This window comes from Dendrobates tinctorius, unplaced genomic scaffold (assembly GCF_039654945.1).
Source record: "Dendrobates tinctorius isolate UK_male_01 unplaced genomic scaffold, ASM3965494v1 ptg000114l, whole genome shotgun sequence".
Lineage (NCBI taxonomy): Eukaryota > Metazoa > Chordata > Amphibia > Anura > Dendrobatidae > Dendrobates > Dendrobates tinctorius.
Window position 1 is genome coordinate 24,005,497 of NW_027361782.1, and position 21,322 is coordinate 24,026,818.

At 47.8% G+C, this 21,322-nt stretch overlaps 1 protein-coding gene across 4 annotated transcripts in view; it reads right to left on the reverse strand.

The window, feature by feature from the left end:
- Positions 1 to 21,322, reverse strand: part of LOC141101075 (connector enhancer of kinase suppressor of ras 2-like) — a 527,280-nt gene that overhangs the window by 58,063 nt on the left and 447,895 nt on the right. For all 4 annotated transcript variants that reach the window (XM_073589902.1, XM_073589901.1, XM_073589904.1 and 1 more), the window contains one exon: positions 18,474 to 18,721. In XM_073589902.1, coding sequence (XP_073446003.1) covers positions 18,474 to 18,721 — 248 coding nt within the window. The remainder of the gene's footprint in view (positions 1 to 18,473; positions 18,722 to 21,322) is intronic.

Sequence of the window (21,322 nt, forward strand, 5' to 3'; positions counted from 1 at the left end):
CACTCAGTACATGACTTCTTAAAGGTCTTATGATCAGATCTCCTTGTTAGCTGCACTAGGATAACTTTATGCAACCAAAGGGGAACAAGAAGAGGACAGAAGCCGCAGCACTGAAATAGTTAATGAGCATCGTGACTGCAAACTCCTGAGCGAAGCACTAACCCCCAGGATCTCGGCATGACTCTGCGCTGACCATTCTGCTCCTGGTGAGCGTCCTCACTTCCCCTTCCCAACAGAGATGTACATTGGGGACCTGCCACTTTGAGCGTTACCCCGCATTCTGCATGGGTTTGCAGCTGGTTTTATTTTTGGAACTTTCCACCTTAAATTTGTAACAAATTTCAATTCTGCATCTTAGAAGTCATACAGTAAGCAGAACTCCGACTACAGCGCCCATCATTCCCCCAAATCCAATGATACAAACTTGCCAAAGTTTTAATTGGGGAAAGTCCCCGTGGACCACCACTTTTAGGCTGTGGGCCCACGTAGCGTTTTAAAACGCTCACTAAAAACCGCACTCCTTCCCAGAAATCGCGCGTTTTTTTCCGTGCGATTTCACCACGATTATGATCGCGATTTTGCCGCGATTTTCGCGTGCGATATTCAAGCACTTTCTAAGCGATTTGAAGCATCTCTTGGAAAGTGTTTGACAAGTGTGACCAGGTTTTTACTATTGAGGCTGCCTATGCGGCATCAATAGTAAAAGATAGGATGTTAAAAATGCTAAAAAAATAAAAAAAATCGGGGTATATTTACCTTCCGACGTCCCGCGCTGCCATCCCGGGCCTCAGCGTTCCCAGTAATACCTTGCGAGACCTGTGATGACGTAGTCTCGCGTTGCTATAGCGATCTCGCGAGACCACTAGAGTCACGCGAGACTACGTCATCACAGGACCTTGCCGCAAGGTATTACTGGGAACGCTGAGGCCCGGGAATGCAGCGCGGGACATCGGAAGGTAAATATACCCCGATTTTTTATTTTTTATTCTTTTTTTTTACAGGGGTATGGTACTCAGGGCCTGGAGGACAGTCTCCTCTCCTCCACACCGTGGGTACCAACCGCTCATGAGACACTTAACTTCGCGCTTGGTGGGCATAGCCACATGCGGGAAGTAAGCGGTTCTCATGCATTCCTATGGGTGCGGAATCGCGGCAATTCTTTGCGATTCCGCACAAAAGAATGACCATGCTGCGATGTTTTCCGCGATGCGATTCCGCCCCGGAAAAAAGCGCAGCATTAGCACAGCATGTGCGGAATGCCATAGGAATGCATGGGGGGCGTTCTGTACACAATTTTTAAGCGTTTTCGCGCCGAAAATCGCGGCAAAAACGCTTAAAAATCGCTACGTGGACGCACAGCCTAAATCTACTCATATTCTTTGAAGCTGCAATCAATATTCTCCTGGTTTTGTACACCTCACATATCATTTTTCCTGCTGCTGCAGTGGCTTCTTGAAGTTATACATCATACACTAAATAGAGTGGTACACAGTGACTGCACCAGTAGAATAGTGAGTGCAGCTCTGGGGTATAATACAGGATGTAACTCAGGATCAGTAATGTAATGTATGTACACAGTGACTGCACCAGCAGAATAGTGAGTGCAGCTCTGGGGTATAACACAGGATGTAACTCAGGATCAGTAATGTAATGGATGCACACAGTGACTGCACCAGCAGAATAGTGAGTGCAGCACCGGAGGATAATACAGGATGTAACTCAGGATCAGTACAGGATAAGTAATGTAATGTATGTACACAGTGACTGAACCAGCAGAATAGTGAGTGCAGCTCTGGAGTATAGTACAGGATGTAACTCAGGATCAGTACAGGATCAGTAATGTAATGCATGTACACAGTGACTGCACCAGCAGAATAGTGAGTGCAGCTCAGGAGTATAACACAGGATGTAACTCAGGATCAGTAATGTAATGTATGTACACAGTGACTGCACCAGCAGAATAGTAAGTGCAGCTCTGGGGTATAATACAGGATGTAACTCCGGATCAGTAATGTAATGTATGTACACAGTGACTGCACCAGCAGAATAGTGAGAGCAGCACTGGAGGATAATACAGGATGTAACTCAGGATCAGTACAGGATAAGTAATGTAATGTATGTACACAGTGACTGAACCAGCAGAATAGTGAGTGCAGCTCAGGAGTATAATACAGGATGTAACTCAGGATCAGTAATGTAATGTATGTGCACAGTGACTGCACCAGCAGAATAGTGAGTGCAGCTCAGGAGTATAACACAGGATGTAACTCAGGATCAGTAATGTAATGTATGTACACAGTGACTGCACCAGCAGAATAGTGAGTGCAGCTCTGGAGTATAATACAGAATATAACTCAAGATCAGTACAGGATCAGTAATGTAATGTATGTACATAGTGACTGCACCAGCAGAATAGTGAGTGCAGCTCTGGAGGATAATACAGGATGTAACTCAGGATCAGTAATGTAATGTATGCACACAGTGACTCCACCAGCAGAATAGTGAGTGCAGCTCTGGAGTATAATACAGGATGTAACGCAGAATCAGTAATGTAATGTATGTACATAGTGACTGCACCAGCAGAATAGTGAGTGCAGTTCTGGAGGATAATACAGGATGTAACTCAGGATCAGTAATGTAATGTATGCACACAGTGACTGCACCAGCAGAATAGTGAGTGCAGCTCTGGAGTATAACACAGGATGTAACTCAGGATCAGTAATGTAATGTATGTACACAGTGACTGCACCAGCAGAATAGTGAGTGCAGCTCTGGAGTATAATACAGAATATAACTCAGGATCAGTACAGGATCAGTAATGTAATGTATGTACATAGTGACTGCACCAGCAGAATAGTGAGTGCAGCTCAGGAGTATAACACAGGATGTAACTCAGGATCAGTAATGTAATGTATGTACATAGTGACTGCACCAGCAGAATAGTGAGTGCAGCTCTGGAGTATAATACAGGATGTAACGCAGAATCAGTAATGTAATGTATGTACACAGTGACTCCACCAGCAGAATAGTGAGTGCAGCTCTGGAGTATAATACAGGAGGTATCTCAGGATCAGTAATGCAATGTATGTGCACAGTGACTGTACCAGCAGAATAGTGAGTGCAGCTCTGGAGTACAATACAGGATGTAACTCAGGATCAGTAATGTATGTACACAGTGACTCCACCAGCAGAATAGTGAGGGCAGCTCTGGAGTATAATACAGGATGTAACTCAGGATCAGTAATGCATGTACCCAGTGACTGCACCAGCAGAATAGTGAGTGCAGCTCTGGAGTATAATACAGGATGTAACTCAGGATCAGTAATGTAGCATATGTACACGGTGACTGCACCAGCAGAATAGTGAGTGCAGCTCTGGAGTATAATACACAATGTAACTCAGGATCAGTAATGTAGTGTATGTACACGGTGACTCCACCAGCAGAACAGTGAGTGCAGCTCTGGAGTATAATACAGGTTGTAATTCAGGATCTGGACATGATCAGTAATGTAATGTATGTACACAGTGACTGCACCAGCAGAATAGTGAGTGCAGCTCTGGAGTATAACACAGGATGTAACTCAGGATCAGTAATGTAGCATATGTACACGGTGACTGCACCAGCAGAATAGTGAGTGCAGCTCTGGAGGATAATACAGGATGTAACTCAGGATCAGTAATGTAATGTATGCACACAGTGACTCCACCAGCAGAATATTGAGTGCAGCTCAGGAGTATAACACAGGATGTAACTCAGGATCAGTAATGTAATGTATGTACATAGTGACTGCACCAGCAGAATAGTGAGTGCAGCTCTGGAGTATAATACAGGATGTAACACAGGATCAGTAATGTAATGTATGTACACAGTGACTCCACCAGCAGAATAGTGAGTGCAGCTCTGGAGTATAATACAGGATGTAACTCAGGATCAGTAATGTAATGCATGTACCCAGTGACTGCACCAGCAGAATAGTGAGTGCAGCTCTGGAGTATAATACAGGATGTAACTCAGGATCAGTAATGTAGCATATGTACACGGTGACTGCACCAGCAGAATAGTGAGTGCAGCTCTGGAGTATAATACACGATGTAACTCAGGATCAGTAATGTAGCATATGTACACGGTGACTGCACCAGCAGAATAGTGAGTGCAGCTCTGGAGTATAATACACGATATAGCTCAGGATCAGTAATGTAGTGTATGTACACAGTGACTGCACCAGTAGAATAGTGAGTGCAGCTCTGGGGTATAATACAGGATGTAACTCAGGATCAGTAATGTAATGTATGTACACGGTGACTCCACCAGCAGAATAGTGAGTGCAGCTCTGGAGTATAATACAGGATGTAACTCAGGATCAGTAATGTAATGCATGTACCCAGTGACTGCACCAGCAGGATAGTGAGTGCAGCTCTGGAGTATAATACAGGTTGTAATTCAGGATCTGGACATGATCAGTAATGTAATGTATGTACACCAGCAGAATAGTGGGCGCAGCTCTATAATGAGTACAGTCCGGTCTGTGTAACATTACAGAACACTGTATTTCGTGCCATTAGTCTGAGGCTAGTATATGCTGTATATAATGGGGCCGTGTTCACTTCGCTCAGTTACTTACAGTTTGCACACATTTTCATCACTGTCCGCGATGGGGCTCATAATCTAAATTCCCTATCAGTATGTATTTAAAGTGTGGGAGGAAACCCACGCAAACACGGGGAGAACATACAAACTCCTTGCAGATGTTGTTTTTGGTGGGATTCAAACCCAGGACCCCAGCGCTGCAAGACTACAGCACTAACCACTGAGCCACCGTGCTGTCCAACTTGATATGTTACATTTACAGGGTCGATATGAATTGTTGTGGGGATGATGCTCAGACGCGGGGGGCAGCGCTGCCCCATAACTATGATGAACAGGCGCTAGTGAAGACGTCTCCGCAGCCGCCATATTTACCACATTGACCTTGATGCTATAAAGCTGAATGAATATTACAGGTGACGGCGTCAGATGGAAATATGAGGACTATGAGGATTGTGTATCCAGTGCACGGCAGCGCAGTGTAATAATCCGGCAGATGCCAACATATGTATTATGAGGTCTTGTCATTATGGCATATAGTGGGTTACACAAATACAGAAAATTACAACTTCCAAAATACATTGTTACCCCATCACATTGCTGATTCCACAGCAGAGTGTTTCTGGAAAAGAGGCTACTGATCTTGTGAGATCATAGATAATGGAAGGAGCAGGGTCCCTGCAGCACGTATGTCAGGAGAGCAGCCTGCTGATCTTGTAACAGACTGAAAGTTACACAGTGGAAGGAGCAGGGTCCTCGAGGAGCACATAGCATTTCAGGCGAGCAGTGAGCTTGTTTTGCCAGAGAGTCCTACTTACACATCTGATAGATTGTTACAATATAGCAGATCAGATAATCCCCCCCTGAGGTTTAGGCTGATCGCAGCTAACACTGTAACAGACCCTCAGCTCTGTGATTAAGGCAGATGCCTGAGCCACTGAATGGAAATAATAATCTTCTCATTCGATAACAGAAAGTAGAGATCTTGAATTTAAGGACTTAAAGAAATCGTTTTTTTACTTTTCTAGAACTTTTCCTTTAACATGACTGTTTGTCCTTTTGTTACTTTGTTTCCTCTTTGTGTCCTTTCCATCCTGTGACCTTTAGGATCCAGTCATTTTCCCTTTACATTCTGTATTACTTTGGTGTTTTCTCTCCGCACGTAACATAGAGTCATGGTCTTCAGGGCATGATTGAGAGCGGCTGACATCCCCGCCGGATGCATCACAGAATTCAGTTTTCGCTGGTTTTCTGTGTCCCGGCCGCAGCGCAGATGATTACAGTTTCATTAATGGCTCTTTTAGTGACACATAAAAGCTGTCAGGACGGATCTGTGTCACAGGACGGCGGCGGCCATGAGCAGATGAGGACTGACATTCATTCTGACAGATTGGACTTTTCATGTGTCTGTGATCAGCTGCGCGGCACCAAGGGGAAACCGCGCAGGGAGCGGAAATAGAAGGGGCCGGTGTCAGCGGGGGAATAATGTCCATATATTCCAGGGCCACAATCCTGGGGTTCTCACGCAGGAAGTTTATCAGGAGCCTGAGAATGTAAAGGGCCGGGGTCCTGTCTGCAGTTATCAAAATAAAAGCTTCATTGTAAAATGAAATGTGATTCATCACCTCCGTGGTCCAGATATCTGCCTGCTGTCAGGGAATGAAAACACCTTGTTGCATCCAGAGGCGAACGGCAGGGCTCATTATAACTGTGATACATGTGGACATTTTAAGCATATATGAAGATATAAAATAAAATGGCAAAAATAAAAAATGCAAAGGTCTCTGCATGCTGTCGTTGAATGGAAACACAATAACCTAGGCCTGCTCACACAACTGTAGGGCTGTCACAATGTATGAAAGTAGTTACAGGGTTGTCTATGACTGACATACTGATGATCTATCTTCTGTTATCAGTCACTGAATGTGAACAGTGGACAGAGACGGAACAGCACAGCTCCACAACCTGCGTAGTGGCCACTCTCGTACTGCAGCTCATCTCCTATGCAATTGTCAGACCCCTACTGATCTGATATTGATGACCAATTATAAGGAGAGATCCTCAATATTTCCGTCCCGGACATCACTTAAAAGAGCTATCAGCCTGGATATCAGGGAGGGAAAGAGGTCCCTGGTTGGAGGATTGTCTAGACTGGACAACTGTAACAAAACCACAGCTCTGCGAACAATTCTAGATCTATATAGGAATATCATATTATCAGAATCACAGATTCTGGTTATGAATCTGAAGAGTTGGGGGGTTATGTTGCTCCTCTGCAGACCCTGCACAGTGCACACAGCACTCACCAAATTACAATACAGGGTTATACTCATACAAGAGCTAATCTCTTTCTCAGAATCTGGGGTGCCCCGCGATCAGCTGCTTACATTGTGGATCTCACTGTTTCTCTTGCATCTCTGCAGAGGTCACATAATAGGGGCAGTGATGCCATCCAGTCTGCGCACTGGCGACACCATCTAGTCTGCGCACTGGTGATGCCATACAGTCTGCGCACTAGTGACACCATCTGGTCTGAGCACTGGTGACGCCATCCGGTCTGTGCACTGGTGATGTCATCCGGTCTGTGCACTGGTGACGCCATCTGGTCTGTGCACTGGTGACGCCATCCAGTCTGGTCACTGGTGACGCCATCCGGTCTGTGCACTGGTGACGCCATCTGGTCTGAACACTGATGATGCCATCCGGTCTGAGCACTGGTGACGCCATCCGGTCTGTGCACTGATGATGTCATAGAGTCTGCGCACTAGTGCTGACATCCAGCCTGCGCACTGGTGACGCCATCCGGTCTGCGCACTGGTGACGCCATCCGGTCTGCGCACTGGTGATGCCATACAGTCCGCGCACTGGTGACGCCATCCGGTCTGCGCACTAGTGATGTCATCCGGTCTGTGCACTGGTGCTAAAGTCTCTATCAAGTCCTTCGGTGTAGACTAGTTACCTGACTGCAACCGTCACATTCTGTAGAAACATCTCATTCTCATCACTCCAGTTTTCAGATCTTGTTCTTTTCGTTACCTGTAGGTGAAGTTTCACTTTGCTTTTATGTGGGTGCTGCGGAGTGGGGGCAGGGACAGGAAAGCATAATGCAAGGAGATATACAGCGCAGGAAACAGACACTATAATGTGCCATGAGGTATAACGATGGGCAAACACAGCTATTAATTTCTGTACAGGATTGTACAGTGTAAAATATAAAGTTTACATTCACTGACAACAAGCAGAGATTAAAACTACAGGTATTTAAAGATAAAACATTGATTTTTGTGAGTAGTCACTGTAAAATCCTTTTCCCCGAGACTGTCATTGGGGACACAGGTACTGTGGGTGTATGCTACTGCTATCTGGAGGCTGACACTAAGTAAACAACACAAGGTTAGCTCCTCCTCCGCCGCATACACCCTCGCCCCGATTACGGGCGGAAACCAGTTTAGTGCAAAAGCAGTCGGAGAATAACGAGAAAAAAACAGCCTTAATGCAATTAACAATATGTCTGGAAAAGATCCACCCTGACATAAAAAAAAGTACATTAATTAAATAAACCAGAGCCAACTTGGCTAACAGGGTGGGTGCTGTGTCCCCCAATGAGAGTCTCGGAGAAAAGGATTTTACGGTGAGTACTACAAAAATCCATGTTTCTCCATCGTCTCATTGGGGGACACAGGTACTGTGGGACGTCCTAAAGCAGTCCCTGGGTGGGAGATTGACTCACCGATCCAAGCTACATGCACCTCCTGTTCAAAGGTGCGCCACCGCCGCTTGGAGAATCCTTCTACCCAGGCTCGCATCTGACGAAGCCTGAGTATGAACATTATAATGTTTGGTAAACGTGTGCAGGCTGGACCAGGTCGCTGCCTTGCACACTGGTTCCGTTGAAGCCTGGTGCCTAAGCGCCCAAGAGGCGCCCACTGCCCGAGTAGTGTGTGCTCTGATCCCTGCTGGGACCGGTGCCCCCCTGATGCGGTAGGCCTCCTGAATCGATAGACGGATCCATCTGGCTATGGTCGACTTTGAGGCTGCGAGTCCCTTCCTGCGCCCTTCGGGGAGCACGAACAGCGTGTCCGTCTGACGGAAGGATACCGTCCGCGCCACGTACCTTCTGTGTGCTCTCACCAGGTCTAACGTGTGAAGAGCTTTTTCCACACGATATACTGGCGCCGGACAGAATGAGGGCAAGACAATATCCTCATTAACGTGAAATGAGGACACGACCTTCGGCAGAAAGGGGGGAGCTGGTCTGAGCACCACCTTATCCTTGTGGAAGGTGAGAAACGTTGCTTGGCAAGAAAAGACTGCCAACTCAGAGACTCGCCTAATGGAAGTTATGGCTACCAAGAATACTGCTTTCCGGGAAAGGTACGACAAAGGAACATCTTGAAGTGGTTCAAAAGGCACCTCCTGCAGAACACTCAGGACCAGATTAAGGTCCCAGGCGTCCAGGGGCACCCTATAGGGCGGTACCAAGTGGGAGACTCCCTGGATGAAAGCCCTCACCTGCATATTGGTAGCAATCCTTCGCTGAAACAGGATGGACAACGCCGATATCTGTCTCCTAAGGGAGCTCGGGGCCAATCCTGAGTCTAGGCCTGACTGGAGAAAGGCCAAGATGTTGGGAATCGAAAAAGTCAGTGGAGAAGAACCACGATCTCGACACCAAGCGAAGAAGACCTTCCAGGTATGATGGTAAATCCTCGTCGAGGTAGCCTTCCGGGTGCTAATCATTGTAGCTATCACATTGCGACTGAACCCAGCCTGGGTCAGAATCCAAGATTTAACGGCCATGCCATCAAACACAGGGCCCCTGAGTTCGGGTGGAAGATCGGGCCCTGGGACAGTAGATCTGGGCGCTCTGGCAGTCGCCATGGGACGTCGGCGAGTAGCTGCACTAGATCTGCATAACAAGCCCGACGGGGCCAGTCTGGGGCCAGCAGAATCGCTGGAACCCCTTCTGTCTTGATCTTCTTGATAACCCTCGGAAGTAGTGGCAGCGGGGGAAACAAGTATGGAAGGCAAAACTGGTTCCATGGCAGAACCAACGTGTCCACGGCGATCGCTCGCGGGTCCTGAGACCAAGCGACGAACACGGGCAGCTTGGCGTTCACCCTGGAGGCCATCAGATCCACATCCGGTGTTTCCCACCATTCGCAAATCTGCTGGAAGACCTCGGGGTGTAGAGACCATTCCCCCGCCGCGACACCCTGCCGACTGAGGAAGTCTGCCGCCCAATTTTCTACGCCCGGGATGTGGACTGCCGATATTACCGAATGGTTCCTCTCGGCCCAGTGAAGCACGTGTCCTACCTCGCGCATGGTTGCACTTCTGCGCGTGCCCCCCTGACGATTTACGTAAGCCACCGCCGTGGCGTTGTCCGATTGAATCCGGATGGGACGTCCTGCTAGAAGGTGCTGAAAATGTTGCAGTGCCAGCCGGACCGCCCGTATTTCCAACAAGTTGATCGGGAGGCGTGCCTCCCGCGGTGACCATCAATCCCTGTGTGGTGTGGTGGCGAAAAACCGCTCAACAGCCGAGGAGGCTGGCGTCAGTCGTGACCACTAGCCAGTGATCTTGGGGAAAGGGTTTCCCCTGCAGAAAGGAGGACCTGCTCGTCCACCACTCCAGAGACTGTCTGACCTGCGAGGATAGCCGGCATCGATGATCGAGCGTGAATCGGTTCTTGTCCCAGGCTGACAAGAGCGCGTGCTGTAGGGGGCGAAGATGAAATTGGGCAAACGGAATCGCTTCTATTGCTGCCACCATCTTCCCTAGCACTCTCATCCCAAACCGAATGGTGTGCGTGACTGGCTGCAGAAGCTTCTGGACTCCTTGCCGGAGCGCTAGCGCCTTGTCCTGAGGGAGAATTACCAACCCCCGGGAGGTGTCGAAAATCATCCCTAAAAAAGAAATCCTCTGAGCTGGGACAAGGGATGATTTTTTTCCTGTTGACCAACCACCCTAAGCGGGAGAGGGTATCCAGCGTGATGCTGACATTCTCCTTGCATGCCCGAAACGAGGGGCCCTTCACCAAGAGGTCGTCTAAATATGGTAAGACGACTATGCCCCGAGAGTGTAAGACGGCCATCACGACTGCCATCACCTTTGTGAACACTCTGGGAGCGGTGACTAGCCCGAAGGGCAGTGCTGCAAACTGGAAATGTCGGCCATTGATGGCGAAATGCAGAAACTTTTGATGCGGAGGAAAAATGGGGATGTGCAGGTAGGCATCCTGGATGTCGATCGAGGCCAAGTATTCCCCTTGGCCCATGGCCGATACAACTGAACGGAGAGATTTCATTCGGAAATATTTGATCCTGATGAACCTGTTCAGGAGCTTCAGGTCCAGAACCGGCCTGATTGTCCCGTCCTTTTTGGGGACCGCAAACAGATTGGAATAAAAACCCTGCCCCCTCTCGTGCACTGGTACGGGAATAATGACTCCTTTGCGCTGGAGTGAGTTGATGGCCCCTAGCAACTCCCTTGCCCAGGGCTCCACCTTGGGAAGTCGGGACAGAAAAATCGTTTTGGGGGAAACTTGAAAAACTCTATCTTGTATCCTGCGGGCACGAGTTCCGCCACCCATGAGTCGCGTGCTATCATGACCCAGACCTGGCGAAAGCAGAGCAGGCGGCCGCCCACTCTGCTGATGTCGCCTAAAAAGTGCTCTGAGTCATTTGGCTGAGGGTCTCTCGGCCCTGGCTCCCCTCGCCCAGGGCTGGCGAGCACGCTTTCTCCCCAATGGGTTGGTTCTATATGAGACCTGTCGCTTCCTATCCTGGTTGGAGCACCCTGGAGCGGCAGAGCTGGCCGCTGCCGTCCACCCAGGGTTGCGAAAGGCCCAAAACCATGCCTGAGCCTGGTGAAACGGCTGCTTGACCTTTTGTTTTGGGAGGAAGCTGCTTTTTCCCCTGGTAGCATCGGAGATGAGCTGGTCTAATTTTTCCCCGAACAATCGGCCACCCTGATAAGGCAGGGAAGTCAAAGACTTCTTGGAAATTGAATCGGCCCGCCATGTCCTTAACCATAGGGCCCTCCTAATGGCTACCGCATTTGCGACCTCAAGAGCCGCACAATTGGCTACATCCAAGGAAGCGTTGATTAAGTAGTCACCGGCCATAGAGATTTGACTCACGATCTCTGCTACCTCTGTAGGCAGGTCTCTATCCTGCAAGACCTTGCTCAATGACTCTGACCATGACATCATGGCCTTGGCCACCCACGTTGCCGCGAACGAGGGAGCGAGTGCTGATCCTGATGCTTCAAAAACTGAGCAAGCCAACCCTTCTATGAACCAATCCGTGGGGTCCTTGATAGAAGAACCACTAGGTACCGATAACAAGGATCTCGAGGCCAAGCGTGACACTGGTGGATCCACCACTGGGGACTCCGTCCATTTCTTACAGAGCTCCGGGGCAAATGGATATCTTGCCCCTATCGTCTTCTGCCCCGAGAAACACCTATCCGGCAGTTCCCCGTGATGCTGCACTATGTCCTAAAACTCTGGGTGAGTGCCAAACACTCTATGCATGCAGTCTATTAGCCCGCTTAAAGGATACCTTATGGCCTGAGGCCAAGGTGACGTCATCCTCAACCCCCAGTGTCTGATTAACGGCATCGATGAGGCTGTCAACTGTTTCCCGACACTCTGGGGTATCCAGGTCCAGTGGCTCGTTTGAGTCATAGTCTGAACTCTGCCCGCTCCCAACACCTGGTGAAGGCGAGCGTGACACCGAACTTACTGACGCCTAGGCCCCGGATGGGCCGGGCGACGCCTTGAGGGTTCGTTTACTTTGCGTCTGCCTGGAATGAGAGCGGCCCCTGCAGGCCGGAGGGTCCTGTGAGGTGGAGGACCCCTCCCAGATCAGCGAGCCACTATCCTTGCTCCTATCTGGGGCATGAAGAGACTCAATCTCCTTTGTTAGCGAAGCCATAGATTGCGATAGCGATAAGGCCCATTCTGGAGGATTTGAATTCCCGGGCTCGGTCACGGGGGGAGGGCTCCTGGGCTTGTTCGGAGTCGCAAGCTTCGCATAATTTATTGCTCTGTGCCCGCGGAAATGACGCCGTACAGGCGATGCATGCAGCGTAAAGAAACATGCATGTCTTTCCTTTTCAAGCCATATTGTATCCACCAGGTCTTAATGCTGCCCTGCTAGGGGCTGTGGAGGGGGAGGAGGGGGGAGGGGAGTACCCTTGGTTGCCACTCGCGGTCGGGACCGCACTTACAAGGTCCTGTGTCCCCCACGCGTGCTGCTTCTCCTGCTGTGCCGTCCTGCTGAGGGCTACCCGACCGTTCTTTCCTGGTCGTGGCCTATGCTGACACGAAGCCGAGGTCTCAATTTATCCGGCGCCCGCCCAGGCTGGAGGGCGGGCCGCTGGAAGTGACATCGCGCCAGGAGGGCGTGACTTCCGGCCGCGGCCTACCACCGGCCGAAGCCGCGGCCTGGATTTTTAATGTCTGCCCGCGATGGGGGTGGTGGCGGGCGGGCAGGGTGCCGCACACTAAGGCCGGAGCCGGCGTCATACCGCATCAGGAGCGGCGTCTGTTCCGCCACCACCGCTGCAGTCATGTTACCATGAGGGGGGGAGGAAGGGGGGGCCGGGAAAGGGAAGGGAAGCGCTGGAACTCCTGCCTCTGCTGACCAGCTCCGCCCCTCTGGACGCCGTAGGGCCCTCCCCGACCATCACATCCATACCATCCGGACACTGCACTTCTCCGATAAGGTAGAGGGGGGTGGTATCCCGGATGGTGCAGGCACCCTAACTCCGTCCTCCTTCCAGGGATGAGGAGAGGGACCGTCCGCCGCCTTGCAGCACCGCCATCTAGCGTTGGTGGAGCAGTGGGGGCCACACGGACTAATCTTGTGCCTCTGTACAGCCCAAGGTTTCCATACCTAGGGGTGGTCAGGGCTAAGTCCGGCATCTTGTCCCATGTCGTGGGAAAGGATACGTGGAGGGATACTCGCACGTAGTCGCCCATTGATGGTTTGGGGAAATCAAACCCTTTCAATAGGGTCCGTTGCCCCTGTCTAATCTTCATAGCAAAACCAAAAAAAAAAAAAAAGTCTGGGGAAAATGGCCCAGATATATCCCACAGTGCGGGAAAGGATACTTGGAGACGATACTCAACACGTGCTCGCCCGTTGTTGGTTTGGGGAGATCGGCCCCTTTCAATAGGGTCCCGTTGCCCCTGTCTCCTTCCAGGGATGAGGAGAGGGACCGTCCGCCGCCTTGCAGCATCGCCGTCTAGCGTTGGTGGAGCAGTGGGGGCCACACGGACTAATCTTGTGCCTCTGTACAGCCCAAGGTTTCCATACCTAGGGGTGGTCAGGGCTAAGTCCGGCATCTTGTCCCATGTCGTGGGAGAGGATACGTGGAGGGATACTCGCACGTAGTCGCCCATTGATGGTTTGGGGAAATCGAACCCTTTCAATAGGGTCCGTTGTCCCTGTCTAATCTTCATAGCAAAACCAAAAAAAAAAAAAAAGTCTGGGGAAAATGGCCCAGATATATCCCACAGTGCGGGAAAGGATACTTGGAGACGATACTCAATACGTGCTCGCCCGTTGTTGGTTTGGGGAGATCGGCCCCTTTCAATAGGGTCCCGTTGCCCCTGTCTTATCTTCATGGAAAGGGGAAAAAAAAAAAAGTCTGGAGAAACCAGACACGTGTGTCTCCAAAGACAATAAGCATAAAACTGGTTTCCGCCTGTAATCGGGGCGAGGGTGTATGCGGCGGCGGAGGAACTAACCTTGTGTTGTTTACTTAGTGTCAGCCTCCAGATGGCGGTAGCATACACCCACAGTACCTGTGTCCCCCAATGAGACGAAAGAGAAATATTGTTTTATGTCTAGTCGTGTACATTGATGGCTCTTTCTAGTCATCCATCAATGTGTCTAATTCTATAGACTATAGGTGAATGTGGGGTGTCATGAGTTCCTTGCCTATCCAAGTGCTCCCTCCATCCCTGCTGAACCTTCATTTGCTCCAGTTACCTCTCAATTTCATCATTTAATTACCTGTATGATGAAACCACCAGTGTATGCAGCAAAACTGACTTTCAAAGTTTTCTAAAAAGTTTCAGACTGCTGATTATGTGCCTCATAACTTATTGCAAGGGGAAGACCCGAGCGTAGTGTGAGGCTCCGGACGATCCTCCTCCCTACAACTGCAGGACCTGCTGCTCTTCTGTGAACAGACTTTTCCATCCCAACATAGAGGAAACCCTGCGGTCACCCCTCATGGCCCGGAGCATGGGCGCCTGTTCTGGGAAGATGCTGCCTCTTGGCTGCATAGAAAATAAAAACTTGGCCAGAAAACCATGCTATTTTAGAATTTTGGATAACTAGAGGCGGAAGACCTGTGAAGACTCAGACGTCAAGGTTAGATTTCAGAAAGGCAGATTTTAAGGGATTCAGAAAGAGAATTGGAGGGATCCAATGGCTGGATATCCTTAAAGACAAAAATGTCCAGGAAGGATGGGAAATCTTGAAAAATGAAATTCTCAAAGCACAGTTGTTAACAATTCCGAAAAGAGGGAAGAATAGGAAGCATTTAAGGAAACCAGGATGGATGAACACAGAACTTAAGCACATGCTAAAAAGGAAGCAAAAAATGTTTATAAAATGGAAAGAAGGAGGCATATCTAAAGAAGAATATAATGCTGTCTGCAGAACCTGCAAGGCACAAATCAGATTAGATAAAGCTGAAAATGAATTGAGGCTTGCAAGAGATGTCAAAAGCAATAATAAAGGATTTTGGGGATATGTCAAAAGTAAAAGAAAAGTCAAAGATGCTATAGGATTTTTACAGGATGAAAATGATGAAATGGTAAGACAGGATGTTGAGAAGGCTGAACTTTTAAATTCCTATTTTGCATCTGTTTTCTCTCAGAAAGGAAATGTAACATCAACTGCTATTCACTGTCCTATTAAGGGAATAGAAGAATCCAGGATATCTATAAACAGAAAGATAGTGAGGAAACACTTAGCTAACCTAAATGTATTCAAGTCTCCAGGTCCAGATGAATTACACCCCAGAGTACTGAAGGAGATAGCAGAAGATATTTTTGAACCCCTCTCCATAATCTTTGAAAATTCTTGGAGAACAGGAGAAGTGCCAGAAGACTGGAGAAGAGCAAATGTTGTTCCTATCTTCAAAAAGGGGAAGAAGGTGGACCCAGGCAACTATAGGCCGGTGAGTCTGACTTCTATACCAGGAAAGATCTTTGAACAAATTATTAAACAACATGTATGTCAATACCTGGATAAGAATGAAGTGATTAAACAGAGTCAGCATGGGTTTGTAACTAATAAGTCATGTCAGACTAATTTAATTTCCTTCTATGATGGTATTACTGATTGGGTGGATCAAGGAAATGCTGTAGATATAGTATATCTTGACTTCAGCAAAGCATTTGACAAAGTCTCTCATACAATCCTTATTGAAAAAATGACTAAGTATGGAATGGACAAGGCAACTGTTAGGTGGATTCATAACTGGCTTAGTGATCGGACCCAAAGAGTGGTCGTAAATGGCTGCACATCCAGTTGGAAGAATGTCTCAAGTGGGGTACCACAGGGCTCTGTCCTGGGCCCTGTATTGTTCAACATCTTTATCAACGATTTAGATGAAGGAATTGAGGGTAAACTGATTAAATTTGCTGATGACACAAAGCTAGGAGGGATAGCTAATACTAGAGAAGAGAGAGAGAGGATTCAAAAAGATTTAAATAAACTGGAGAAGTGGGCAGCAACTAACAGAATGGTTTTTAACAGGGAGAAATGCAAAGTACTACATCTGGGCAATAAAAATGAAAAAAGCATATATAGAATGGGAGGAATAGGGCTAAGTGACAGCACATGTGAAAAAGACTTGGGTATACTAATAGATCGCAGACTGAATATGAGTCAACAGTGTGATGCAGCAGCAAAAAAGGCAAATGCAATTCTAGGATGTATTAACAGAAGCATACAGTCTAGATCACGTGAAGTAATTATTTCCCTCTACTCCTCTTTGGTCAGACCTCATCTGGAATATTGTGTCCAATTTTGGGCACCACATTTTAAAAAAGACATCAACAAACTGGAGCAAGTTCAGAAAAGAGCGACCAGAATGGTGACCGGTCTGCAAACCCTGTCTTATGAGGAAAGGTTGCAGGATTTGGGAATGTTTAGTTTGCAAAAGAGAAGACTGAGAGGAGACTTAATAGCTGTCTACAAATATCTAAAGGGCTGTCACATTGTAGAAGGATCAACTTTATTCTCATTTGCAAAAGGAAAGACTAGAAGCAATGGGATGAAGCTGAATGGGAGGAGACACAGATTAGATATTAGAAAAAACTTTTTGACAGTTAGAGTGATCAATGAGTGGAACAGGCTGCCACGAGAAGTGGTGAGTTCTCCTTCAATGGAAGTCTTCAAACAGAGGCTGGACAGACATCTAACTGGGATGATTTGGCGAATCCTGCTTTGAGCAGGGGGTTGGACCAGATGGCCCAGGAGGTCCCTTCCAACTCTACGATTCTATGATTCTATGATTCTACCACAACCGTCCTCCTCCGCTTGCTGTTAGTGAATGGAAAAAAACCTTGTTTACATTCAAAGCATGAAAACTTGTCGGCTAAACTGCTTAGAGGCCAGAAAATTGAGCTGCCCTGATACATAGTAACGAATAATCAGAGACACAGAAATCGCAGAGGGTTGCCTGGATGGATACATTGTAACAAACCTATAGCTGCTAAAACTTATGATGGGTTTCAAGAATGTTTCTATTTACTAACAGCAACAGAGATCTCATAATGATTACGAACAGAAAGACATAGATCCTCTTCATGATACCATAACGTGAGGCGTGGAAACTTCAGAAACTTTTATGGATGGCAGGAAAGTCTGAGACGCGGGATTTGTTTTAATCTGCAGAACGGTGCTGCTATAAATGAGTATTGCGGCTGCACATGAACGTCTTCTCCATTCACTATTAAGGGAGTTCTGAAAATGGCCATGAAATAAAGGTCTGTGATCAGAAAACCCTGATTTTATTTGTGAAAGACATTGGGACCCACATAATGGGGAGTGCTGGCCTGCAGTGGAGTGAAGTGAAGTAGCTGTGGAACAGCCGGATGACATAATTTGTTCAATTCTGTACAGGGAGGGTCGGGGGTTATCCCATTGCAGAAGTCATGAGATCATGAAAATCAGAGTAATTAACAGTTTGATCCAGCCATTTTGTTGCCTTTCTGAAAGAATTAGGACACGTGAAACAATGTAACAATTTGTTGTTGATTTTTACTCACATGATACAAATAAACCAAAAAGAAAAACAAAACAGATCAGGTAAGAGTTTGTCTAGGACCGGGGTCACACGAGAAACTCGCACAAGCCTCGCGTCTCAATACCCGGCACTGCCACCGGCACTTGGGACCGGAGCGCTCAGCTGCATAGAAATACAAGCAGCCGCACACTCTTGTCCCGAGTGTCGGCAGCAGTGCCGGGTATTGAGACGCGAGGCTTGTGCGAGTTTCTCGCAAGTGTGACCCCGGCCTACAGGTCGATATGTATCGCTCATATTGAGCTTTATGTTTTTGTAAAATGATTTTGTTACAGTTACGGTATGTGCAAAATGTGGCAAAAACTGTGACACATCGGCCGCACATAAATACCACCAGAATAAAGACACGATGACCAAGAATGTTAGAGAAGAGATAATGGAGGAAGAAGAGGGTGAGAGCAATGTGTATAGGATGCGGCTAACAAGCCAAAGAGGAGGCAGAATATTCTGTATACACGGGAGGTGAAACCTGCTTCACCATCCTCCTCCTCATTATCCATCAGGGACGAACCCCACAGACCGCAGCAAGGTGATGGTAGGTACTTACGTGGTATAGTGGGACCGTGTTACTTTCGGCGAGGGAGAAGGTCAGGGCATCCTGCTGTGTGGGGTCTAACCTCCCCGTTGAGGTTAGCATAGATGGGCTGATGGGGTAACTGGGGCTGCCCGGGTTCTTGCCTTTTTTCCTGGATCGCCGCCCCGTGTCCCTCTTGTTGTCTTTCTGGGTCACCGGCTCTTCTTGTATCACCAGGATCTTGTCATCACTCAGGTAGCGCAGAAGTGAATTCTCAGAGTCTGTTACATAAAGGTGGATGGAAAAGACGAAAAAATGAAAGGTAAGCAGAGTGGCACCGCAGCAGGGGGTGGGTGCTCCTAAACCTGCATATTGCAATGCAATATGTCTGTGACCTTTCTGCTCCACCCACAGAAGCAAAGGCTGACGTTCAGAGAGAAAACCCCGTAATCCTAGGACCAAGACTGGCTGCAAACAACAAGACCACCCAAACACCACCTATAGGCTGAACTAAGTCCTGAAACCCTCTGTGCTGCTGGTGCCCCAACCCCTTCTAGCATGCAACTCTACATCTGCCACATTATGATCACATTGGCATCCGCCCTGGTGATATGGTGCGTGGAGCGTTCACGGTTTGCACACACCACAGAGCCCTGTGCCCCTCGCAGTCAGCAGAGGAAGTGGCATCTAGTGCAGCAGGAAATGGCAAATGTCACATTATACAGAGATGTATTCAGGGTTTATGGGAGAACTACAAGTCCAAGCAATGAACACCCCCAGCTGGATGTCTCAGTCTATAGCCTCAGATTTTATTAATTATTTATTCCTCATTTTTATTATTATTAATATTATTATTTATCTTCGTTAATCTACTGCATGCAGAGGCATACACAGGCAGAAGAGGCCCCTCTGCAGTCCAATATCTCATCACAATGGAGGTGACAGTGGCCCCCTGACCTCTTGGGCCCCAGCCGGCTGCAGAGGTTTCTCCAATAGTATGCCTGCCCCTGACTGCGTGCAATTGTCGAACTGAATCTTCTGGTGCTGTCAGCAAGGGTGTACATCCATAATTGGGTCCATGCAGGTCCAGCTGAATTGTATTGCAGTGCAGGGAACCACTGGCACCTTGCACTGCAATACATGCTGTTGGTCAATCAGAGGCCTCTGCACCGGCTACAGAAGAAGAAGTCGCGCATCGTGGGATCAGAGGAAGGCAAGTAAAAGGCAAAGGTCCCAGGATGGGGACATATACACCAGGAAGGGGCCCAGTATCGGGGACATACAGTGGGGCAAAAAAGTATTTAGTCAGTCAGCAATAGTGCAAGTTCCACCACTTAAAAAGATGAGAGGCGTCTGTAATTTACATCATAGGTAGACCTCAACTATGGGAGACAAACTGAGAAAAAAAAATCCAGAAAATCACATTGTCTGTTTTTTTTTCATTTTATTTGCATATTATGGTGGAAAATAAGTATTTGGTCAGAAACAAAATTTCATCTCAATACTTTGTGATATATCCTTTGTTGGCAATGACAGAGGTCAAACGTTTTCTGTAAGTCTTCACAAGGTTGCCACACACTGTTGTTGGTATGTTGGCCCATTCCTCCATGCAGATCTCCTCTAGAGCAGTGATGTTTTGGGCTTTTCGCTTGGCAACACGGACTTTCAACTCCCTCCAGAGGTTTTCTATAGGGTTGAGATCTGGAGACTGGTTAGGCCACTCCAGGACCTTGAAATGCTTCTTACGAAGCCACTCCTTCGTTGCCCTGGCGGTGTGCTTTGGATCATTGTCATGTTGAAAGACCCAGCCACGTTTCATCATCAATGCCCTTGCTGATGGAAGGAGGTTTGCACTCAAAATCTCACGATACATGGCCCCATTCATTCTTTCATGTACCCGGATCAGTCGTCCTGGCCCCTTTGCAGAGAAACAGCCCCAAAGCATGATGTTTCCACCACCATGCTTTACAGTAGGTATGGTGTTTGATGGATGCAACTCAGTATTCTTTTTCCTCCAAACACGACAAGTTGTGTTTCTACCAAACAGTTCCAGTTTGGTTTCATCAGACCATAGGACATTCTCCCAAAACTCCTCTGGATCATCCAAATGCTCTCTAGCAAACTTCAGACGGGCCCGGACATGTACAGGCTTAAGCAGTGGGACACGTCTGGCACTGCAGGATCTGAGTCCATGGTGGCGTAGTGTGTTACTTATGGTAGGCCTTGTTACATTGGTCCCAGCTCTCTGCAGTTCATTCACTAGGTCCCCCCGCGTGGTTCTGGGATTTTTGCTCACCGTTCTTGTGATCATTCTGACCCCACGGGGTGGGATTTTGCGTGGAACACCAGATCGAGGGAGATTATCAGTGGTCTTGTATGTCTTCCATTTTCTAATTATTGCTCCCACAGTTGATTTCTTCACTCCAAGCTGGTTGGCTATTGCAGATTCAGTCTTCCCAGCCTGGTGCAGGGCTACAATTTTGTTTCTGGTGTCCTTTGATAGCTCTTTGGTCTTCACCATAGTGGAGTTTGGAGTCAGACTGTTTGAGGGTGTGCACAGGTGTCTTTTTATACTGATAACAAGTTTAAACAGGTGCCATTACTACAGGTAATGAGTGGAGGAAAGAGGAGACTCTTAAAGAAGAAGTTACAGGTCTGTGAGAGCCAGAAATCTTGATTGCTTGTTTCTGACCAAATACTTATTTTCCACCATAATATGCAAATAAAAGGAAAAAAAAACAGACAATGTGATTTTCTGTTTTTTTTTTTCTCAGTTTGTCTCCCATAGTTGAGGTCTACCTATGATGTAAATTACAGACGCCTCTCATCATTTTAAGTGGTGGAACTTGCACTATTGCTGACTGACTAAATACTTTTTTGCC